A 20,884-nucleotide genomic window follows, 5' to 3' on the forward strand; every position below is an offset into this window, starting at 1 on the left:
ATTTTTTCCATCATGTGAACATCATCTCACTTCATCATAATTCTATTTTTCAAAATAATTCAATCTTTAATGAAACTACCGGAAACCAAAAACTGAAACAAAATAAGTTCCGAATTAAAGCTAGGCTAAGAGTGCCTAGAAAAGCAAGAGCTTTTAAGCAGGATGATGATCTGTTATCTTGGTTAATTGAGCTATCAATGAAGTACTTAATGACTGTTATCAAGACAGACTTCCATGGCAGTCGGATGCATCGGATTTCCGAACAATCACATATCTTCACTGAAAATTCCGAACCCAGAAAGCATTTTATATAACTTCTGTGATCAGATGGCTTGAGTTGTTCAAATTCAAACATGTGTTTAGCTGAGATGAGAATCAAGCATGTAGGAGACAGATGCCAGTAGCAACCAAATCTAAGATGATCTGTAAATTGTTTGTAGCATTTTGTTCAAACTCTGCTCATTTGCTAAGAATTTCGTGTTTAATCAACCCAGCAAAGTATGAGCATCGATGTCGTGCAAATGTTGCCCGGTTCTTTACCAAGTTAAACTTAACAAAAGTACTAAAACTCAACTGACTTTGAACAAAGCTTCCAACTTCGGCTAGCTCGAGTCTAGCGTCGATAATAACGTACTGTAAACGAACAATATCTCAATTGGTAACTGGTGTTTTAAGAATAAGTTAGAGCTATTTTGTAGAACCAAAAGCAAATGAATCGAAATTATGAGAATCCAACTAGTTTTCTCAACAATTATAGCTTAACAAAAAATTTTGTAATGCGAATAAGTTTCAACCAATCAAAACCTTCCTACACAACTAAAAGTCTACATAACTCAAGTGCACATTTCAAAGTAAAACACAATGGAAATCCATCCAAAACTTGAGGAAGCTTAAGCACGAGGAGGAACCGCAACACCAGGACGAGGGGCTTGGCCAGGCTGTCCAGGCTTTGGCATATCATCCTGGTAAAATCAAGATAACATACAAAATTAATGAAGCTATTGAATACAAGTGGTTGAGAAAACATTGGAAACAAACAAAAATCAACACAGAATAGGCAACCGACATCTATGTAAAGCCGATTTCCATCTTATAATGATCAGCATGCCACCCAAAAAGGCAACTGACAAAATGATAGATGGATATTACATATAAGTGACCCGTTCATCCCTAAAGCACTTGGAATTTCAGCTGTAGGGGAACACCATTATAATGATGCTCTCATGAATCACAATCTGAAATGTTGGAATATCTACCACGCCAGCAAAAGTTTATCCGAATGAATAGCATCCTATAACATACTACAGAGAGTTATACAAATGAGAGGCATATAGCGCTACCCGAAAATGTTTCCAAATCTACCACCCCATAATGATCAATAAGCCATCAGGAGGGGCAAACCACAAAGTGATTCAGATGACTATTAGATATTAAGAACTACTTCCCATTCGTAAATCACTGAAAACTTAAAAGGGGCAGAGTCTTCGACGAATTCTCAAAAATTCATTTGCTACAACAAAGCAAAAATACAAACTAATCTAACAACAGTCATGGATTCATAGGTCGATAAATCTACAAACGATTATCAATTTCAATGGTTCAAATTCCATTGAAAACACTACACTAAATGGTAACAGAAACATACCTTTAAATGAGACATTTACAAATCTTTTATCATGAGATACAAGAAAATGATAAACAAACAAAGCAAGCTAAAGGAACTTTATTCACATATAAAAAGATCACTAAAAGTAACAAACATCAAATCATAGGTTAGAAAAGGGCATACCCTGCGCCTGATGAAACGCTGGGGTGGATCACGGTTCCTCCTGTCGGTACGAGATCGAACCCTCACGACATGGGAGTGGATCGCACATGAAACACAGTATTGCATCTTCACATACAGCTTCGGCAGAGTGTAGGCTACATAACAACAACAACCAATCAATCAATCACCAAACAATAAATCCAAACATGTTCGGTATCAAGAAATTAAGTAAAAATTACTGTCATAGACGCAGGCTTCCTGGACATCTCTGACAGCAGCTTGCTCCACAATGTTCCTCACAAGAAACCTCTTGATTGACTTATCCTATTAAGTTCCAAAAAAAATCAATAAAAACAAAAAACATATAGAAAAAAAACAGATACCCAGATGAGAAAATCAGATGTAAGGTACCTTGGGACAGCATTTTCCACAGTTAGAGCAGCGGATGAACTTGACATGGCCACGGCCGTGCTTGTTGCGACCACCATTCCTACGCTTGAAAGTCTAAGAAAAAAACAATCAAAGAGATCAAAATTGAGCAAAAAGATTGATTTTTTACAAAGACCCAGATGCTTAAAATACAGATGAAACGAAATCTAACCATTGTTTGAGATTAAAGTGTAGGCTCTCTGCTTCTGCCGGCTGGGGAAGAATATGATTTTGGGCAAAAATGCAGTCTTTATAGGAGAGTATCTCTAATGAAGTCTGAAACCCTAATTTTCTTTTAGGCCTTTGTACTTTTCTTGTTTTCAATTTTTACCCCAAAAGTTTAATTTTAGTTTGAGTAAATTACACCTTTGGTAACTAAACTTTAGTCTCTCTCCTATTTCACTCAACATCTTTCAATTTTTTCAATTTACTCATTGCACTTTATAGATTGAATTTTTTATCACTCTGTCGTTAATAATTAAACAATGTTAAGACATGGTAACTTACAACAAAACAATGTCGTTCTAAATCCTAAAAAAAATTAGACTAAAAATGATGTCATTTTGATTAAAATACGATCATGTAATAACATTATTAATTATTTAATGGCGGAATAACAAAAAAAAATCAATCTATAAAGTTTAGTGAGTAAATTAAAAAAAAAATAAAAATATGATGAGTGAAATATGAGAGAAAGTAAAGTTAAATTACTAAACATGTAGTTTATTCCTTTTAGTTTTAAGATTGTCGAATGGGTTTAGATTTCAGAGTTAATGATGTTATGTACTCTAATTATAATTCTTATTTTAAATTAATCTCTAAACTTCCGAATATTTCAATTAATCTCTAAACTATGACTTTTAAAATTAATATTTAAACTTTTGAACATTTTAATTTGCTCCCTAAATTATGATTCTTATTCTAAATTAGTTCTCATACTCATAAACATTTCAAATCCATCCCAAACTATCAGTATATGTTAATTGCATACCCTGTTAATAAAATCGTTATGTCAAGCTATATTATTATATGTTTAAAAATGGGTTAAACTACGGTTGAAATTAATTATATATTTGGATGAATTCAATGATGAAATTGAAAGATTCAAAAGCTTGGAACACATTCAAAATGAGGGTTATAATTTGAAGATAAAATTAGAATATTCAAAAAATTGAGAACCGATTTAAAATAAAATTCATAATTTAAGAACATGTGATACAATTAACTAGAGATTTTGATTATCTTAAACTTGAATCATTCACATTTTAGAATATTTGAATTTAGTTTTAGAAAACATTTTTTATTTTTATTTTTAAAAAATAGTTTTCATTTTCAATTTTTGAAAATTAGAAAACATGTTTGGTTAATATTAATTAAAACTTGAATTCAAAACTAAAAATACTAAAAATATATTTGATATCTAATTTTTAAAATATAAATAGAAAGAATAATTATTAAATAATTAAATTAAATTAAAATTATTAAAAAAAACATTACATAATTTTAACATATGAGTTGTACAAATATAAAACAATAAAATTGATAAGAAATTCTATAAAACAAAATTTATTTTAACTTATAATAAGAATATAATGTTAATACATATTAGACATTAACTAAATTTTAAAAATACACAAAAATAATGTTATAAGTAATAGCACACAAAAGTGTCATTAACATAAAAGAATATGTTTATCAGTAACTGAGACCCTCAAACTTTTGAGAAACATAATTAGTGTAGTCCTTGAACTTTTTTTACACCGAATGTGATCGTTAAACTTAGAGAAAAAAAATTAATCTAACTCTTTAAACAACGGAATCAAACGTTGATTGTCATGATGTTTACATGGCACTTCACAAACTTACATGACAGTCTACAATACTGATTTGACAGTTCACGATACTGTTTTGACAGTACTCAATGGAAGATGATGTGGTAGAGGGACTTAATTGATTATTTTAAAAAGTTTGAGGACTTATTAATTTTTAAAGAAATTAAAATTTATTTAAATTAAAAATATACACAATTATTAAGATATTCAATAAATTAAATATAAAAATATTATTAAATTAAATTATTAAAGAAATTAATTTAATGATTACATTGAATGCAAAAAAAGTTTAAGGACCATATTGATTTTTTTACAAAAATTTAAGGGTTTCAGATATCATTAAATCAAAAAATTATTGTTAGAATTATTTAAACATGTGTAAGTTAAGTTAAAAATCGAAATATAATATTTCTTTTTTTTTTGAATTTTTAAAACAATTTTAATGAAAATATTGAAAACAACTTTTTTATGTTTTTACATTTTCGCTTATTTTTTTTTTCATTTTCCAGGAATCATTTTTCAAATTTACAACAAAACACATTTTCTTCGACGTTTTCTATTTTCTATAAAGATAAAAATAGCTTATATTTTCTAAAACCAAACAAAAGTGTGCTTGTCGAGCGAGTAAATCACGAGTTGGGCAATGGCAATGTTCAATGCGTGATCGTTAAGAAATTTTGTTGCTCGACTTGATTCGTTGCTCGCCAAACTCGTTAAAATTTTACTCAACTCGTGCTCGTTAAAAAAACTTGGTGCTTAACTCGTTGCTCGTTAAACTTACTAGAAATTTTACTTTATTTTTATAACTATAGGTAAAATTTACTATTGTAATAAAGAACTTAATGTAAACATAGATTAATAAATTTAACTAAAAATTTATCAAAAGAGTGTAGGAAGCAATCTCAATTTATAAACTCCAAAGTAACAATCCACAAATATACAAATTAACATATTAAAACTACGGTAACAATCCACAAATACATCAAACTAACGTAATAAAAACGTTCTTAAAAAGAAAAAAAGAAGTTCAACGATACATAATCAATATTAAAAATAAGGAAACTAACATCTCTTCAATCCATTAATTGGTGTTTGCTATCACCAAACTAAATTTAACGAGTCGAGTTGAACTTTACTCAACTCAATTCGTTTAGGACTCGAGTCGAACTCAGTTCGAATCGAATCAATCCAAGTTGAACTTTGACCTAATCAAATTCGAGCAACTCACAAGTTACTCAACTCATTAATCACCCTTAGTCAAATTAGTGTCATGTTGATATGTAAATTACATATGACTCAATTTTAAGGAAAAAAAAATAAGATCTGTGCATACTATTTCGCTATAAACTTTATTTCATCATTCTTAAACCATAGGGTGTAGCCTCAAAAGCCATTATTGCTCAAATACAAGGTTGATTCCATTAATAATGTATTTGGTGCCCAATGATTATAGGCCTAAATATCATCTCTTAAGAACGATTACATGAACTAATTGAATTAAATTTCGGATTCATTTGAATAGTACTTATAGCAGATAATACAATGGTAGCAGCTGGTCCAAGATGATACTGCATTACCCTACACCTAGCAAAGCTACATCAAAACTGAAATCTCAGAAACGAAACTGTTAAAAGAATCGAATTCGATCGGATTGTACCTCTCGATGTCAATAAGGTCAGCCTATGAACACTTCAACAAATAGGGAAGGAGACGGTGCAGGCGAGGGATTTTTTGTATCATAATGTTCCACTGCTTTCACTGGCAGAAATCGATGAGCCATCGGATTTCACAGAGTGGGAACCCCTGCTACTGATATCAAGCCCCTGCAGTTGGCCGAGAGGATCCTGTTGCATCATATCGGAAAACGAATGTGAATATGAGGCACCTACCGCGGGCTGATTAGTCGTAAACGTGTTAGATTGGAAGGGATGAAATGGTGGCATTTGTATATTCTGGGTGTCGACTTGAATATGCCGTGGCTGGGGAAGAAAGAAGGAAGATTGTGTGTATGGTATATTGTGCATTCCCAAACCCGTGGGTGTTGCTTCTCTGGTGGCAAGCTTGAGCGTCTCTACTTCCTTCTTCAGTTGTCCACTGAAAGCTGTGGTCAGAAGCAAACAATGAGAAAAACAATAGCCAGTTAACAACTGTTCGCAATAGTTTTCCGAGTGAAATAACCGGGACATGATACAAACACGACTAACATCTCCATGGAACATCATTAATGGCACCCGAAGTTTGAACACTAAAATTAATGCCAAGAACACTACTTACAAAAAGGCATCCCTGATTTAAAACTAGTGTCGATGCTGGTTTGTATTAGTAAATAAGGTATAACAAACTGCTTAACTTGAGTAGTTATACATTTACGAAAGCATGCGTCTTAGAGAGAATTGAGTAAATTAGTTAGGATAGAACATACCGTCACGTAGCCGAGCCTGTTGTTCCATAGCCTGTAGCAGAAGCTTAAGTTCAGTGTTCTCCGTAGTCAAGCTTGTCACATCTCTCTGGATTTGAACATAGACTGTTAAAACTCGGATTTGAACTGGAACCCAATTGCAAAAAAAGCAATTTATTGATTAAAAAATAGAATTGCCAAGTGTCGATTGCTCCGTGAGGTCAATAAACGTAAATGCATTTTGTATCAAACCTAAGAGGTGTATGCATACTTCTCCCTTGATTGTTTAAAATGTTGATATGACATTTTCATAGGAAGGAACACAAATAGTAACCACAATCAAGCTCAAGAATGGTGCAATGAGAAAGGTAGGTGTTCGAGGAAAACCTGGAATAGGGTTAGTCGCGCAGAAAGAGTAGTTGCTTCTGTTTGAAGTGTTTGAACTTTTCTCTCTAGTTCAGACATATATCGAGGTTTCCTCTCTTTAGAGCAAGCAGCGGACTGCCTGTTTGCAATGATCCTACAAAACTTACGTAGCTTCTTAGTGGCAAACCTCAATGTAAACCCCGACTCACCTCACAATAAGCAATCGTTAAATCTATGAGACAAAACTACCATTCCAACTAGGTGAGGGGTGGTGAACAGAGGGATGAAAATACTCTAGCTCAGCCACCTCACCACACATCTACGGCAAGTTACGCCTTAGCAATAATAGATGAATAAAACAGTCGAGTTCAGAAGCTTCAAACAAAACATGAACGGAAAAAGGTCATAACTTTCGAAAACATGACCTAACTAGACCCATTATTGAAAGTTTCATTGCCTACAATTCACACTTAAACAAAGCTATAAGCGGCCAAATGTGCAAAATGGAAAAATATTTCAAACAAAACCATAACTGCCAATAAAGTCATTTTGCAGATCAAGTGACAATCTACATGCCAGTATTTTCAGATTAATCAATGATGAACTGAGAGTATGTACGAGGCAAATGTTCAGTGATACTGACACGTGAACTCGGAGTATTTATGAAGCGAATGCTAAGTGATACTGATACCGACACAAAATATGTCCTAATGATAACCGTACCAGCACACAATTAGATAGTGAAACAACCCAAAACATGGTAAAACTCCCTAAACACACAATACACTTGGCTATCTTTTACAGAGATAACGCAGTACACATTTTTATCTGATTTACAACTAAAATTATGCAATTCAATACTTATGGTTACTCGAATACTTCATGGAACATTGAAATTCCATGCATTTCATTAGTTCTACCAAGTACTAACCCGGTATGAGCTGATAAGCATGCATGATTCATACAAATGAACGTAGAACTGTTTGGGGGGAACCCATAAAATTGACATCAATTGGATCATAAAACATTCATACATTTCATCGATTAGATCATAAAACTTCGTACAATTTAGTTTTGGTTCGACCGCCTTAGATTTAGTTTGGTTTTTTCTTTGGGTAAACTACACATTTAGTACCTAAATTATTAGTTTTGGTCCGTTTAGTATCTAAACTTTCAATTTTTCAAAATCATATCTAACATTTAATTTTTATTTAATTTTAGTACCCACCGTTAAAAACTTAACATGTTTAGTACACTACACTATAAGTTTTGGCCCGTTTTAACACCCAAACTTTCAATTTTCAAAAACATTAACGTTAAATTTTGAACAATTGTACTAAAATGAAATAAATACTAAAGTTTAGTCATGGTTTTAAAAAAATTAAAAGTTTAGGTACTAAAATGATTCAAAATTAATAGTTTAGATACTAAATACGTAATTTACCATTTTTATTTTCAGTTCTCTCGTTTAAAAGTAGAATTATGTGAATCAAGTCGAATTCTATTTTTATTTAATTTATAATTAGCTTTTTATAGTATAGATATAAATAGTTTTTGTGTTAGATAAAAGAAAATAACTTGAAAACCCTATAAACATTTTTCTAAATAAAAATATATATAAACATTGATTGAGTTTAGATAGGTTGATATTTAAACACTTAATATCATTCGAGTTATGGATGAAAATGAATCTAGATAATATAGATATTATCAGGCCCGTCTCGAAAGAAATGAATGTCATGTGTTACTTTTTAAAACGAGGCCCCTAAATTATTTTATGATGAGATGAAATTATAAAATGTCAAAATTTATTATATTACGATGGTTTATTACAAAATACAAAATTCAAAACGTATGAAATCAAGTTTTCAAATGAGATTGAATATTATACCGTATTATTAAAAAAATATTCAAAACCAATCAAAATCAAATGACAGCAACATTGACTATTTTCTCTATCTAATGACATTATAAAAATAGGACTAAGTCTAAACTAAGGACAAATTCAAATGAAGATACTAGATCCTAAATTTGTACATAGTAAAGGGGACCAAAACCGAATTCGACCAAGAAAGAAAATCAAAATTCATAGAGTTAATTGCATTACATGTCTCCATACTATGTCCCTCACTCCAAATTGGTTCTTAGACTTTTAAATATTCCAATTTCATCCCAAAATAATGACTCTTATTCCAAATGATCTCCAAACTTTTGAACATTTTAAATTCATCACTATAACCCTGATTCTAAATTAGTCTCAAACTTTTGAACGATCCAATAATGTTCCCGAAATCATTCAAAAGTTAGGGGAAGAAATTGAAACAATCAAAAGTTTAGGGATCAATATAGGATGTGAGTGATATTTTGAGGATGAACTTAGATTCAAAGGTTTAAAGATCAACTTAGGCACGGACCAAGCGATCTTGGTAGTAAATAAATTGTTGTTATTTATTGAGGTCCCGAGCTCAAGCACCAGACAGGAATGTTAGAGATGTGAGCATTTAATATCAAATGATTGAAAGTTATATTTAAACCGATATTATCTTACACTTACCCAATTTATCGAGAGTCGTAATATACACTCCAATTAACTCAATTTTCCATTATAAAACAAAAAACATTTCAAACTAAAACACTGTTTCATAACTGAAATCTGATAAAAACATTTTCACAAGACACTGGCGTTGTGTTTTTGTCTCTATAAATGGCCATGTCCGATTCTTTAAACAAAAACCATAAAAAAAAACCCTAACAAAAATGGAGGTCTTGTCCTCCATTAAAGACCCTTTCTTCATCTTCAACCCGCAGTTCATATCCACAATCCTGGGAGCTTCATTAGCTCTCTTCATCTTCTTCAAGCTCATAATAGTCTCACCACCACCTGCAACCCGAAACCTTGCGCCCGGTTCACTAGGGTATCCACTCATCGGAGAGACGATAAGCTTCGTGAAGGCACAGAAGCAAGACCAGACCCAACGATGGATACTGAGCCGTGTCGAAAATTACGGACCGGTGTTCAAGACACCGATCCTGTGGTCGAAAATGGTTATCGTGACGGGTCGAGCCGTGAACCGGTTCGTGTTCGGCGGCGGGTATAACGGCCTCTCGTCGAATCAACCGGCGTCGGTGGTTAAGTTGCTTGGGAAGAACAGCCTGTTTGAGATGTCCGGGTCGAGACATAAGCTTGTTAGGGGTGCAATTGTTGGCTTTTTGAGACCGGAAAACATTCAACGGTTTGCTGCTAAAATGGACTCATTGGTGCAGCACCAGTTGCTCAAGGTATTGATCTTGTGCCAATTGTTTATTTGTTTAAAGTAATCGAGTCGAGATCGAATTCGAGTTTCCCTTTTAAGTCGAGTCGAGTCGAGATCCGTTAAGAGACGGACCTGCACTAATGAAGAAGATAACATTCAACGTTACCTGCAGCTAATTTGTTTTGATTAAGAGACGGAAATGAGAAAGACGAACTGTTAAAGGACTTCACGCTCACGGTGAAAGGAGTGTGGGGAATCCCTTTGGATTTCCCAGGCACAGTGTTCCACCAAGAGATGCAAGCACGTCGAAGGCTCTACTAAAAGCTCTCGGAAATAGTGATTTCTAGGAAGAAACAAGAAGACGAAGGGGCCGTGGAACCGACGGACGACAACATCGTGTCATGTCTCCTCGCTTTGAGAGACGAAAACGGACAACCTTTGTCGGAAGATGAGATCGTTGATGTCTTCCTCTCGTTGATCATGGCTAGCCATGATACTACTGCTGCTCTGTTGACACTTTTCATCAGACATCTCTCTAGGGATGCAGAGGTTTCAAACAAGGTGCTCCAAGGTTCGTATTTATATTTTTATTACAGGACTAGGGATGGTCAAAGGTCGGGTTTTTATTAATCCAATCCGACATTAAAATTATGTATCCTTCACCCTACTTAAACCGATCCAAAATATATATAATTCATATGATTTCGATCCGATCTAATTTTTTAGAATATAAATTCGACCCAACTAAGTATAAAATAAGGATTTAATTAAAAATAATAATTTTTTTTAAAGAAATTACATTATTATCCCCAGGTCGGGTTAGAGTTTTTTAATCTTCTACCTGAACCGACTTGTCTTGACCTCACTCTGTTAAAAAATTTGACCCGCCTAACTTAAATCTATTTTTTTAAAATCTGACCCTATAAAATCAGGTCGAGTCCGAAGCCATCAATTTAAGGTTAAATTGTCATCTCTATGTATGACGGAGCCAAGATTGAACTATAAGGAGGACTGTTATTTAACTTTATATCAAATAAGTCCTAAAAAATAATTAAATCACAAAAAATAAGAGATTAAAGGTTATGTTTTATCAATTTTCAAAAATTCAAAAATCTTAAAAAAATAACTAAATCAAATAAATTAAGTTGAATTTTAATTTCATTAGTTTTAAAACTTACATAACCCAAAATAATTTCAAAAAAAATGGGATGGATAAAAACTTAATTGTAATGATTTTAAAACTATAAGTGACTCAAAAGGTAATTAGACCATCAATGTTTGAGGGGCCATTACCCTCATAACATGTGGATTTGTCCCCGATTATACTTCTTTCATATGTTATCTTTCTCGTTTCACATACTCCAGAATTTTTTGTAACATCTTAGTATTATATCTTCTCTGATCAATTATGATCTCACGACATGATCATTAAAAAATTCAAGTGATTTATTAATAGTGGAGTGTATTTATATTATTTGCCTACGGATAATCATCATGAATCTAGGTTGACATTAACGTTAAGGATATATGGCTGAAATGAACCAAAACTGATAGTTTATGTACTAAACGCGTTAAGTTTTTAACGTCGAAGCACTAAAATGAAACAAAAACGGTTAGGTATAGTTTTGGAAAAAAAATAAAAGTTTAAGTATTAAAATAAATAAAAATAATAATTTAGGTACTAAATGAGTAATTTACCCTTATATTTTTATTCGAGAACAGAGTCAGGATTGAAGTGTAAGAGGGACTGTTATTTAACTTTATATCAAGTACATCCTAAAAAGTAATTAAATTATAAAAATTTAGAAATTAAAGGTTTAATTTTACTAATTTTAAAATTCAAAAATCTTAAATAGTAATTAAATTACATAAATTGAGGTCAAACTTAATTCCATTAATTTCAAAACTGACCGTGTCCAAAATTTTTTTTGGGAAGGGACAAAAATTTAATTGTAATGATTATACTTTTTTCGCTCGTTATCTTTCTCATTTCACATGCTCTAGAATTCTTCAAAAAATTCTAGTTTTTATATCTTACGATCGACTATGATCTCATGATGCGATCACTGAAAAGTCTACGTGATTTACTGACAATGGAGTCTCTTCGTATTGTCTGTCTACGGATAATCGTTATGAATCTGGGCTGATATTAACGTTAAGGATCTATATATAAACCCTTACGTCAAGATATAGAAAGGGCTGACAGTCGGTCTATAGTTATCTTCAATCAGATTGTTTTCTCTTTTTCTTCGGTAGAATTATCGACCGTAATTTTTTGTTCAAATTAAAAGGAATGAACTTCATAGTCCTTTCAACATCATCTCGAAACCGACATTTTTATCATTGTGTAGAGCAAAATGAAGTTCTTAAAGCCATTAAAAGAAATGGTGGAAAGCTCACATGGAATGAAATTCAGATGATGAGATATACATGGAGAGCAGCTGAAGAACTCATGAGGGTCAGTCCCCCAATGCTTGGCAGTTTCAGGTTTGTGACCAAAGACATTACCTTCGGTGGCCACCACATTCCCAAAGGATGGCCGGTAAAATAATCCCCTCGAATTCGAACCGATCTCGAGTTTCAAATCTCAACATCTATAACTCCTTCCTTTGCTTACTGTTTAGCTACGAATATTTTGGGTGGCGCCGGAACTCACATGGACAGCAACATATTCGAGGATCCAGAGAAGTTCGATCCATCGAGATTCGAGGGCTCGTCGAAAGCATTCCATCCATACACTTACGTGCCGTTTGGAGCAGGGTCTCGAGTTTGTGCCGGAATCGAATTCGCTGGAGTTGAGTCATTGCTGATTATTCATCATCCTGTGACAAAGTATAGCTGGACCAAGATGATCCCTGATGAGCCTATTATCCGATCACCTATGCCATACCCTGCCATGGGACTTCCTGCTAAGCTTTACCCAAAAATCGAGGACTGAAATTTATTGTATGTATGTATACATGCATGATGCATGCATGTATGAATGAACATAAAATTGTTACTAAATATATTAAGAAACGAGCCCCATGTGCATAGTTGAATATGAAAATTCCAATATCTTGGGACCAACATTTTTTCTAAGAATATCACTTTCGGTTCACTAACCTAAAATCAAGTCAGGCTATGCTCGAAATCCAAACGGTGAACTTTGGGTTGACTACCCTAAAATCGAGTCTATTTCGAGCTCGAAAACCGAACAGTGACCTTTTGTTTGACTACCCTAAAATCGAGTCTATGTCAAGCTCCAAGCTCGAACGGTAAACTTCTGGTTGACTACCCTAAAATTGAGTCTATGTCGAGCTCGAAACTCAAAAGGAACACGTGCATGTCTCATTTATGAGCAAGTCCAAAAGATATAAATGACAAATGACAGTACATTACCTAACGATACAATAGACAATGCCAATGAACAAAAAAATGAAGAACAGTGAAGATTAGTTAACTAGGTTACAATATCCAAAGGGGTACCGGAAATGGAAACCGGTGAAAAGGAATCCGGCAGACTGAACTACAACATACAAAAGAAACCACGAATGTAAACGGAAAACGGAAACAAAAACGACAAACAAATATTTCTTCTCTTTGACGAAATGAACAAACCGGATTCTTCCTCGCCGGATAACCCCTTCATAAATCTTGCAATTTCTCAAGGTATTAGTTAAAGTCATCCCGAATCTTCTTGGCCTTCCGAAGGGCATCTGATCAATTCCAATATCTTAATTACCTCTTCCATATCTGGTCGGTTTGATGGTACCTGCGACGTGCAGATTAAGCCTAGTTTCATGACCGGAATCACTTCCTCTACTGGGAATTTCCCTTGCAGCTTTCCATCAACACATTCTTCCACCCTGCCTTCTTCCAATGCTTCTCGGACCATGTCGCAGAGCACCACCACGTCGTCTTCCATGTACTCAACAGGTCTCTTCCCGGTAACCACTTCCATCATCAAAACACCAAAGCCATAAACATCACATTTCTCGGTTATTTTCACTGTTCGGCAGGCAAACTCAGGTGCCATGTAGCCAAGTGCACTTTGGATTTTGCTGCTTAAAACATAACGGTCTAGCATAGGCAACAACCTTGCTAGGCCAAAATCTCCCAATTTAGGTTCGCCCGAACCATCTATAAGGACATTGCTTGACTTTATATTGTAGTGAATAATGTTCGATCGGTGCAAGTGAGCCAAGCTTTTCGCTGTCCCTAGAATGATACGGAATCTGTCATGCCAAGAAAGGTGATTTCCACTCGGTCCTTCGTGGAGATGTTTGTGCAGACTTCCACCAGACACGAATTCAGAAATGAGAAGTTGCAATGATGGAGTCCAATAATAGCCCTCGAGCGCCACGAGATTAGGGTGACTTATTTTCCCTAGTTTCTTAACTTCCCTTTCGAATTCTTCTTGTGACTTCACAAGACTTGAGACAGTGAGCTTCTTGATTGCCACTGAGCGCCCATCTTGCAAAACTGTTCGGTAAACTGCTCCAAACCCACCGCGCCCAAGCTCACAGTCCTTGTTGAGCAAAGCATGTGCTCCTGTACTAAAGTCGGGCTCACCAGAGAACATGACAAGTTTCCCGGAGTTGGCATCTGTAGTAGGGGAACGGCTAAACTCCTCCCCTGCAGAAAATGTGAGGGGTGCTGCAGACCGGGGTGTCGATGACTTGACACGGAGATTAAGAACGGTGATGGCAATGACTCCAACAACAATGAAAGCAGCAGCACCAATGGCAATGAGGGCAGAGATACTAAGAACTATCCTTTTATGACCAACATTCGGAGGTAATTCACCAGAAATGGAATCAGCAGTGGTGTTAGGATTTAGAACAATGGGTTTCGGGAGAACTGCGGGGCAAGATTTGTTGACCGCAGAGCCACAGAGTAAGGGATTGCCGGAGACAGCCGTAGGTGATATGGTGTTGAAAAATATACCAGCGGGTAGCTCTCCTTGTAAATTGTTGTGAGAAATGTTGAAAGATAAGAGACGGGGAAGATTGGCCAACTGCTTCGGCAACGTCCCCGAAAGGCTGTTGAAAGACAAGTCCACGGTTTCTAGGTTGCTCAGTTTTCCGATTTCAGATGGTATTGGACCGCTCAGCTTGTTGTGTGATATGATCCTATACAATTCAACAACAGAAGGAAGCCCTATGTTAACCGGCACATTACAATGAAGCAACCAAATTTTCGCTTAGATGTGTCATCAAGAAAATACATATAAAAATTACCATACATTGCAGAAAAGGCCTTAAACATGTTTTCCACATCACAAGTCGGCACAAATGCAACAGAGAAATCTCGATAACATGGGATGTTTCAAATTTAAAAGTATTTTTTTCAATGACAATCCAAACTCATACAACCTGTGAGCAAATAGATTAAAATTCAAATATCAAAAGATTACCTTAGCATTTAAAAAGGAACTATCTGAGTATAATAATGGTCTCCGAGTATTAGCTATTCGATAAACAACAAATCGAGCTAATTAATGTCAATCAATTGCCAACAGCGAGCCTAAAATTAAAAGAGAAGTTAATCATATTCGAAGAGAAACTTACAAAGTCCTTAGCAAAGTGCAGTTCTCAAGTGATGTAGGAATTTTTCCGATTAGGATATTGGCATCGAGCCTAAGATCCTTAAGGGAGTAAGCTCCTCCAATTTCCGTAGGAATGCTTCCATTAAGCTGATTTCGACTCAAATCAAGAACATCCAAGGCCGTCAACTCTCCAATAGTTCCTGGAATAGGTCCAACGAGGGAGTTCCTTGACAGATTCAACAACTTCAGGCTGCTTAAAGCCCCGGTATCCAAACATAGTCCCCCGGAAAACAAATTCCGAGATAAATCCAAGACTTGAATTCTTTGAAGGCAGGTACCTAATGAAGTTGAACTGGCATTATCCACATCTGCACCAACCTTATTCTCCGAATCAAAAATCCATCTGGGAAGTTCACCGGTCATCAAGTTCTGGCTAAAATCCAATGCCAAAAGATTCACATTGTTCTCCATCGATGCAGGTAGGCTTCCATTGAAACCGTTAGCAGAGAAATTCAACACCTTCAAGGATTTAAGTTTTCCTATAGAATCAGGAACTTGACCAGAAAAGTTGTTCACTGATAAATCCAAAGTCTCAAGACTTCCCATCTCTCCTAACCATTCGGGAACCTCACCGGAAAACGAATTCGAACTCAAGTTCAGATAACTACACAAGCTGAGCTTCTGCATTGTTCGAGGTACGGACCCCGAGAACGAATTCCGACTAAAATCAATTGATCTCAACAGCAAACAACTCCCAATCTCATCAGGAACCTGCCCAGAAAACTTGTTTTTGCTCAAATTAATGGACCTTAAATTATTCAAAGCTTGAACCCCTTTTGGAATCTCTCCTTCCAACATGTTACCAGACAAATCCAATGACCTCAAACCACTCAAACCCCAAATCCCAACAGGCAGTGACCCCAAAAACCGGTTTCCAGACAAGTCGATAGAAGCAACTGCAGCACAAGACCCTAAACTCACAGGAATCTTACCAGAAAACATGTTATCAGCCAAAGAAACAGACTTCAATGACCCACATTGTTCAAAGAAATCATCAGGGATAAAACCAGAAAGGGAATTCTCACTCAAGTCAATGATTCTGAGACTTTCAAGCTTCACCAAGTTGGGACTCATGGTTCCAGTGAGGTTGTTCTTGGCTAAAGAAAGCTTCCTCAAGAACTTGAGCTGCAACAGGCCACGGCCGATCCGACCCGAAAGAGAGAACCCGTTTAGGTTGAGCTCAGTGACCCGGTTCAACCTCGGGTTACACTTGACACCGTTCCAGTTGCAAGGATTGTTATCATCTTCGTCCCAAGAGGAAAGCTTCTGGGTGGGATCTTGAATGTCTGCTTTGAAAACTATTAGCCCCAAAACATCATCGTTCAATGATGGGGTTAAAGTTAAAGATCTCACTTGGGAAGAAGCAACGGATAAAAGAACAAGCGAAAACAAGAGGAAATTAGAGAGCTTTTTCATCTTCATCTTCTTGTTTCCTCTTTCAGCACTTCAAAAACTCCATTCTTTTTTCACTTAGCTTCAAACAAAAGTTAAACCCGAGGCTAATACAATCTCTGGGGAAAGTAACCCAGAAGATAAACGAGAAACCAACTTCAGAAAAGGAGAAAGCTGAATTTTTTTTTCAAGTTAGACAACAAGAGGAATGGAGCTTGTGAACTGAAAAAAACAGAGATGGGTAACATGTGTTTAGTTTCTTTGAAATGTCAACATTTGAAGGGGGAAACCCAATGCTATAAGGACCACCGCCGGTAGGGTTCCGGTGAGAGTCGCCGGTAGGGTTCCGTTAAGAGTCGCCGCCGGAGAAAAGAATTGATGGGAAGAGAGAGAAATAGAAAGAGGGAGAAGTAAAGATTGGAATGGCTTTGTTTGGAGGTAATTGTAAGCTTCTCTTGGGTTTTGTCCCTCAAATTTAATAACGGAAAGAGAGGGTGCACTTTAAGAAATTCGGTTAAATTCTATAATAACGCCCTTTACTATATCTTTCTGAACAATTTAGTCACTTTATTATAATTTTATAGCTTAATACCAAAATAAATACCCAAACTATATTGTTTTTTCCGAATAGGTGCCTAAACTATTTTTTTTCTCATCCATGTACCTAACGTTATAAACGTTACTACTTTAGGTGCTTGACGTTACAAACGTTATCACTTTAGATTTCTCGAATAGATACCTAAACTATTTTTTTCGCTCATCCAAGTACCTAACGTTACTACTTTAGGTGCGTGACGTTATAATTTTAGGTGTTTCGATTCTAGCGACTATTAGAAAAGTCGGTTAAATTAAATGTGTCACTTGAAATTTTGAAATTTTTATTTTTCTTAAAAAATAAAAAAATATTAGTAATTTTTTATTATTTTTTCCTCTGCTGCTTCTTTACCCGTGTCCAACCCCCCTCCAACACACTAATGGCCAAATAACCAAACCGTCGATTAAGGATTGAAATGAAGGGATTTGAGAATTTTAGGTTTTGAGATAATATTAAGAGTTGTAATCGATTAGTGATTAGTGGGTGGTCGGAGACGTATAGGTGGCCCGTCGTCGATAAATGGGTGGTCGGAGATGATCAACGGTTGGAGTAAATGAGACTAGAATAAGAGATTTTAAAGGTTTGTGTTTTTTTATATTTTAAAAAATCAGGGTTTTTTCAAAAATAAAAAAATAAGTTTTTTTTAATTATCATATTGTGACACGTATCACTCAACGAGCTTTTTTAATTACCGAGACATCTAAAGTGATAACATTCGTAATTTTAGGCACCTAAAGTGATAACATTTATAATGTTAGGCACCTGGATGAGTCGAAAAATAGTTTAGACACCTATTCGAGAGAAAAAAAATGTTATATTTTGGATACTTATTTTGGTATTAAGCCCAATTTTATCAATCTTAGGTATGGATATGAAACTTGGATTTGACGAGTTTCGATCTTACTCGATTCTATAAGATCAAATATATATATATATATATATATATATATATATATATATATATATTAAAATAGCTTCAATTCAGTTTGAATTTTGTTAGAAATATGTGTACTATAAAATCACACCGTTAGCACTGACATGACAATTTAAATAAAATAGCTTAATATAAAATCTGAATTGTGTAGTGGTGAAACCACTACCTTAAAAATAAATTCGTCTTGATGTGTGAAATTATTGCGATAGGCGGATCGTCCCCCGAGTTTAACATCGTCGCTCAGAGAATTTGTACACTCGAAATCGGAGTGAATTGTCGGTGGCACTGCTCTTCTGATAGCACTAGAGAAAAGAAACTTAGAAAGTTTCTTTAATGTTGAGAAGATTTGTGAGTGTTGAGTGAGTTGAGAAGCTAACATTGTTTCTCTATCTATAAGCTGGGCTCAGAGACAAAACATTCAAACTAGAATCATATATATATATATATATATATATATATATATATATATATATCTGATTTAATTTTTCATATTTAATATTTGTTGAAACAGTTGCTGTTAACAAATGAATCTGGCCCTAAAGCAATCCAAATTCGTGATTTAATTTTTAGTCGTTCGTAACTCTTATAATTACTCTTGTAACTGGACAATAAACAATTTATTATTTACTTTGAACATAACAAAAAAAAGTCCCAATACATCATATAGAATTTCAGAAACTGCCTGTTATGATTTTTAATTTTACAGAAATCAAACAATATATAATTAATATTAGAATAAAAATTCTTTCATATTCTTTAGTTGGTTAGAAATTTTCTACGAATTTTCTCTAAAAAGATAATATTCACGCAGACATGTCCAAGCCATGAGCCTTGACCTCATTCACAAGACAAGACAAAACGAACCACGGTGGCACACGAGATGGTCTCTTGTTCTCTATCAATCAACAAGAGAGAGAAGAATAAACACTATAAATACCCATGCCAATGGTATTTCTCATTCAATGTGGGATAGTATCTAAACGTTAGCAACAAATTTTCTAAGGAATAAGATCAGATTAAATTTGAGTTTATGATAAAAAATCATCGATTTAACCCAAAATAACAATATAACTATCATTGGTATGTTTAGAGACAATTATAATAACCCTGTTATCTTTATATTTTTTAGTTAGATTCCTATTTTACAAAAAAATAATTTTTTAAAATATCTTATACCAAATCGAATGTTGATTTTTATCTAAATATTAGGCGAGATTTCAGGTCTAAAAAACCCTTCTAAAACCCGAATAGGATTTGAGTGAAGATTAACTATTGAAGTATAATTAGGAATGACAATTGGCGACGGGTTGGATTGAGTTGGATTTTTTATCAATCCAACTTGACTCGAAAAATATATATCTTCCATCTTAACTCAACTCAATCTGAAAATTATATATCCTCCACCCGACCGACCTGAAAAATAAATATATCCTTCACCGACTTTGACACAATCTGAACTTTTAGAGTATAAATCCGAATCGACCCGATATAAAATAAAGACTTAATTAAAAATAATAATAACATTATTAAAGAAATCACATTATTATCCCTTGGTCGGGTCGGAGTTTTTTCACCCTCCACCCGAACCTGACCCGACCCAACACAAACTCGAAGCTTTTTAAAAAATTCGTCCTTTTCTAATCGGATCAAGTCGAAGTCAATCGATTTTAGGTTAAATTACCGACCCCTAGTATAATAACACACATTGAAAGTTCTATTAGGATAAACACTCACACATACAAAGCAAGACATATAACCATGTTCCTCGATTTATGTTTTGTTATGGTAAAAAGACAAAAGCTTTGGCGAATTTGCATGCACCACCACCACCAAGCTTCAGCTCCTATGATCTCTGGCTCCACCATGCAGGATCACGTACCGTCGGAATCGGACGCGAAGCAGTCTTGACGGGACAAGCTTGCCTCAGTTGCTGGCCGACGATCACCGAAGACAAAAAAACAACACAAGTTGTGGTTAAGATTAGAACACCATTCTTGGTCTAATTAATGATGTTCGAGCTGAGAAAAACCTGAAAGTAATGCTCAAGCTTTGCCATGAGAGTCCCATGCTCGTTTAGCAGCTCCCCAAAGGCAGCTTTGGCCCTACATGTAACAGATCATGTTCGGTTTCAAATTTAATGTATGATGTGTTAGCGACGTTTGTGAAAACGCCGTAAAATGTCAAGCTCAAGAAAAACACCACACACCACAAAAGGTCAAGCTCTATAGCGACATTTTTCTTACAAACGCCACGCAATATCAAGCTCTATAGCGGCATTTTTCTTACAAACGCCACGAAAGATCAAGCTCTATCACAACGTTTTTCT

General features: G+C 34.9%; 3 protein-coding genes, 1 non-coding gene and 1 pseudogene across 4 annotated transcripts; 1 reads left to right on the plus strand and 4 right to left on the minus strand.

The window, feature by feature from the left end:
• Positions 1–695: 695 nt before the first annotated feature.
• Positions 696–2,505, minus strand: LOC120204126 (40S ribosomal protein S26-1-like). Its single transcript, XM_039204214.1, has 5 exons — positions 2,370–2,505; positions 2,180–2,272; positions 2,008–2,092; positions 1,790–1,923; positions 696–962 (listed from the first exon to the last, which is right to left on the minus strand). Exons 1-5 carry the CDS (start codon positions 2,370–2,372, stop codon positions 891–893), a joined length of 387 nt encoding a protein of 128 aa, XP_039060145.1. The 5' UTR covers positions 2,373–2,505; the 3' UTR covers positions 696–890.
• On the minus strand, positions 1,079–1,179 carry LOC120204274. Its single transcript, XR_005523926.1, has one exon. It is a non-coding gene; the product is annotated as a small nucleolar RNA snoR99 (small nucleolar RNA).
• Positions 2,506–5,617: 3,112 nt separating the features above from the next.
• LOC120204127 (transcription factor RF2b-like) lies at positions 5,618–7,003 on the minus strand (the record flags this gene model as incomplete). Its single annotated transcript, XM_039204215.1, has 3 exons — positions 5,618–6,130; positions 6,452–6,536; positions 6,815–7,003. Coding segments are annotated over 3 exons (639 nt in total), but the record flags the coding sequence as incomplete, so codon positions are not given.
• Positions 7,004–9,550: 2,547 nt separating this feature from the next.
• Positions 9,551–12,985, plus strand: LOC120203987 (annotated as a pseudogene).
• A 457-nt stretch (positions 12,986–13,442) lies between these two features.
• Positions 13,443–17,169, minus strand: LOC120204123 (probable LRR receptor-like serine/threonine-protein kinase IRK). Its single transcript, XM_039204212.1, has 2 exons — positions 15,600–17,169; positions 13,443–15,161 (listed from the first exon to the last, which is right to left on the minus strand). Exons 1-2 carry the CDS (start codon positions 17,057–17,059, stop codon positions 13,712–13,714), a joined length of 2,910 nt encoding a protein of 969 aa, XP_039060143.1. The 5' UTR covers positions 17,060–17,169; the 3' UTR covers positions 13,443–13,711.
• Between the last annotated feature and the right edge of the window lie 3,715 nt (positions 17,170–20,884).

Source organism: Hibiscus syriacus, unplaced genomic scaffold, assembly GCF_006381635.1.
Source record: "Hibiscus syriacus cultivar Baekdansim isolate YM2019G1 unplaced genomic scaffold, ASM638163v2 tig00010533_pilon, whole genome shotgun sequence".
Lineage (NCBI taxonomy): Eukaryota > Viridiplantae > Streptophyta > Magnoliopsida > Malvales > Malvaceae > Hibiscus > Hibiscus syriacus.

Coding starts and splice junctions, on each gene's coding strand:
- LOC120204126 (XM_039204214.1), bottom strand. Junction 2,093..2,179: donor GTGGAAAATGCTGTCCCAAG/GTACCTTACATC, acceptor GGAACTTAATAG/GATAAGTCAATCAAGAGGTT. Junction 963..1,789: donor AGCGTTTCATCAGGCGCAGG/GTATGCCCTTTT, acceptor TGATTTTACCAG/GATGATATGCCAAAGCCTGG.
- LOC120204123 (XM_039204212.1), bottom strand. CDS start 17,059: ATGAAGATGAAAAAGCTCTCTAATTTCCTCTTGTTTTCGCTTGTTCTT. Junction 15,162..15,599: donor TGCACTTTGCTAAGGACTTT/GTAAGTTTCTCT, acceptor TGAATTGTATAG/GATCATATCACACAACAAGC.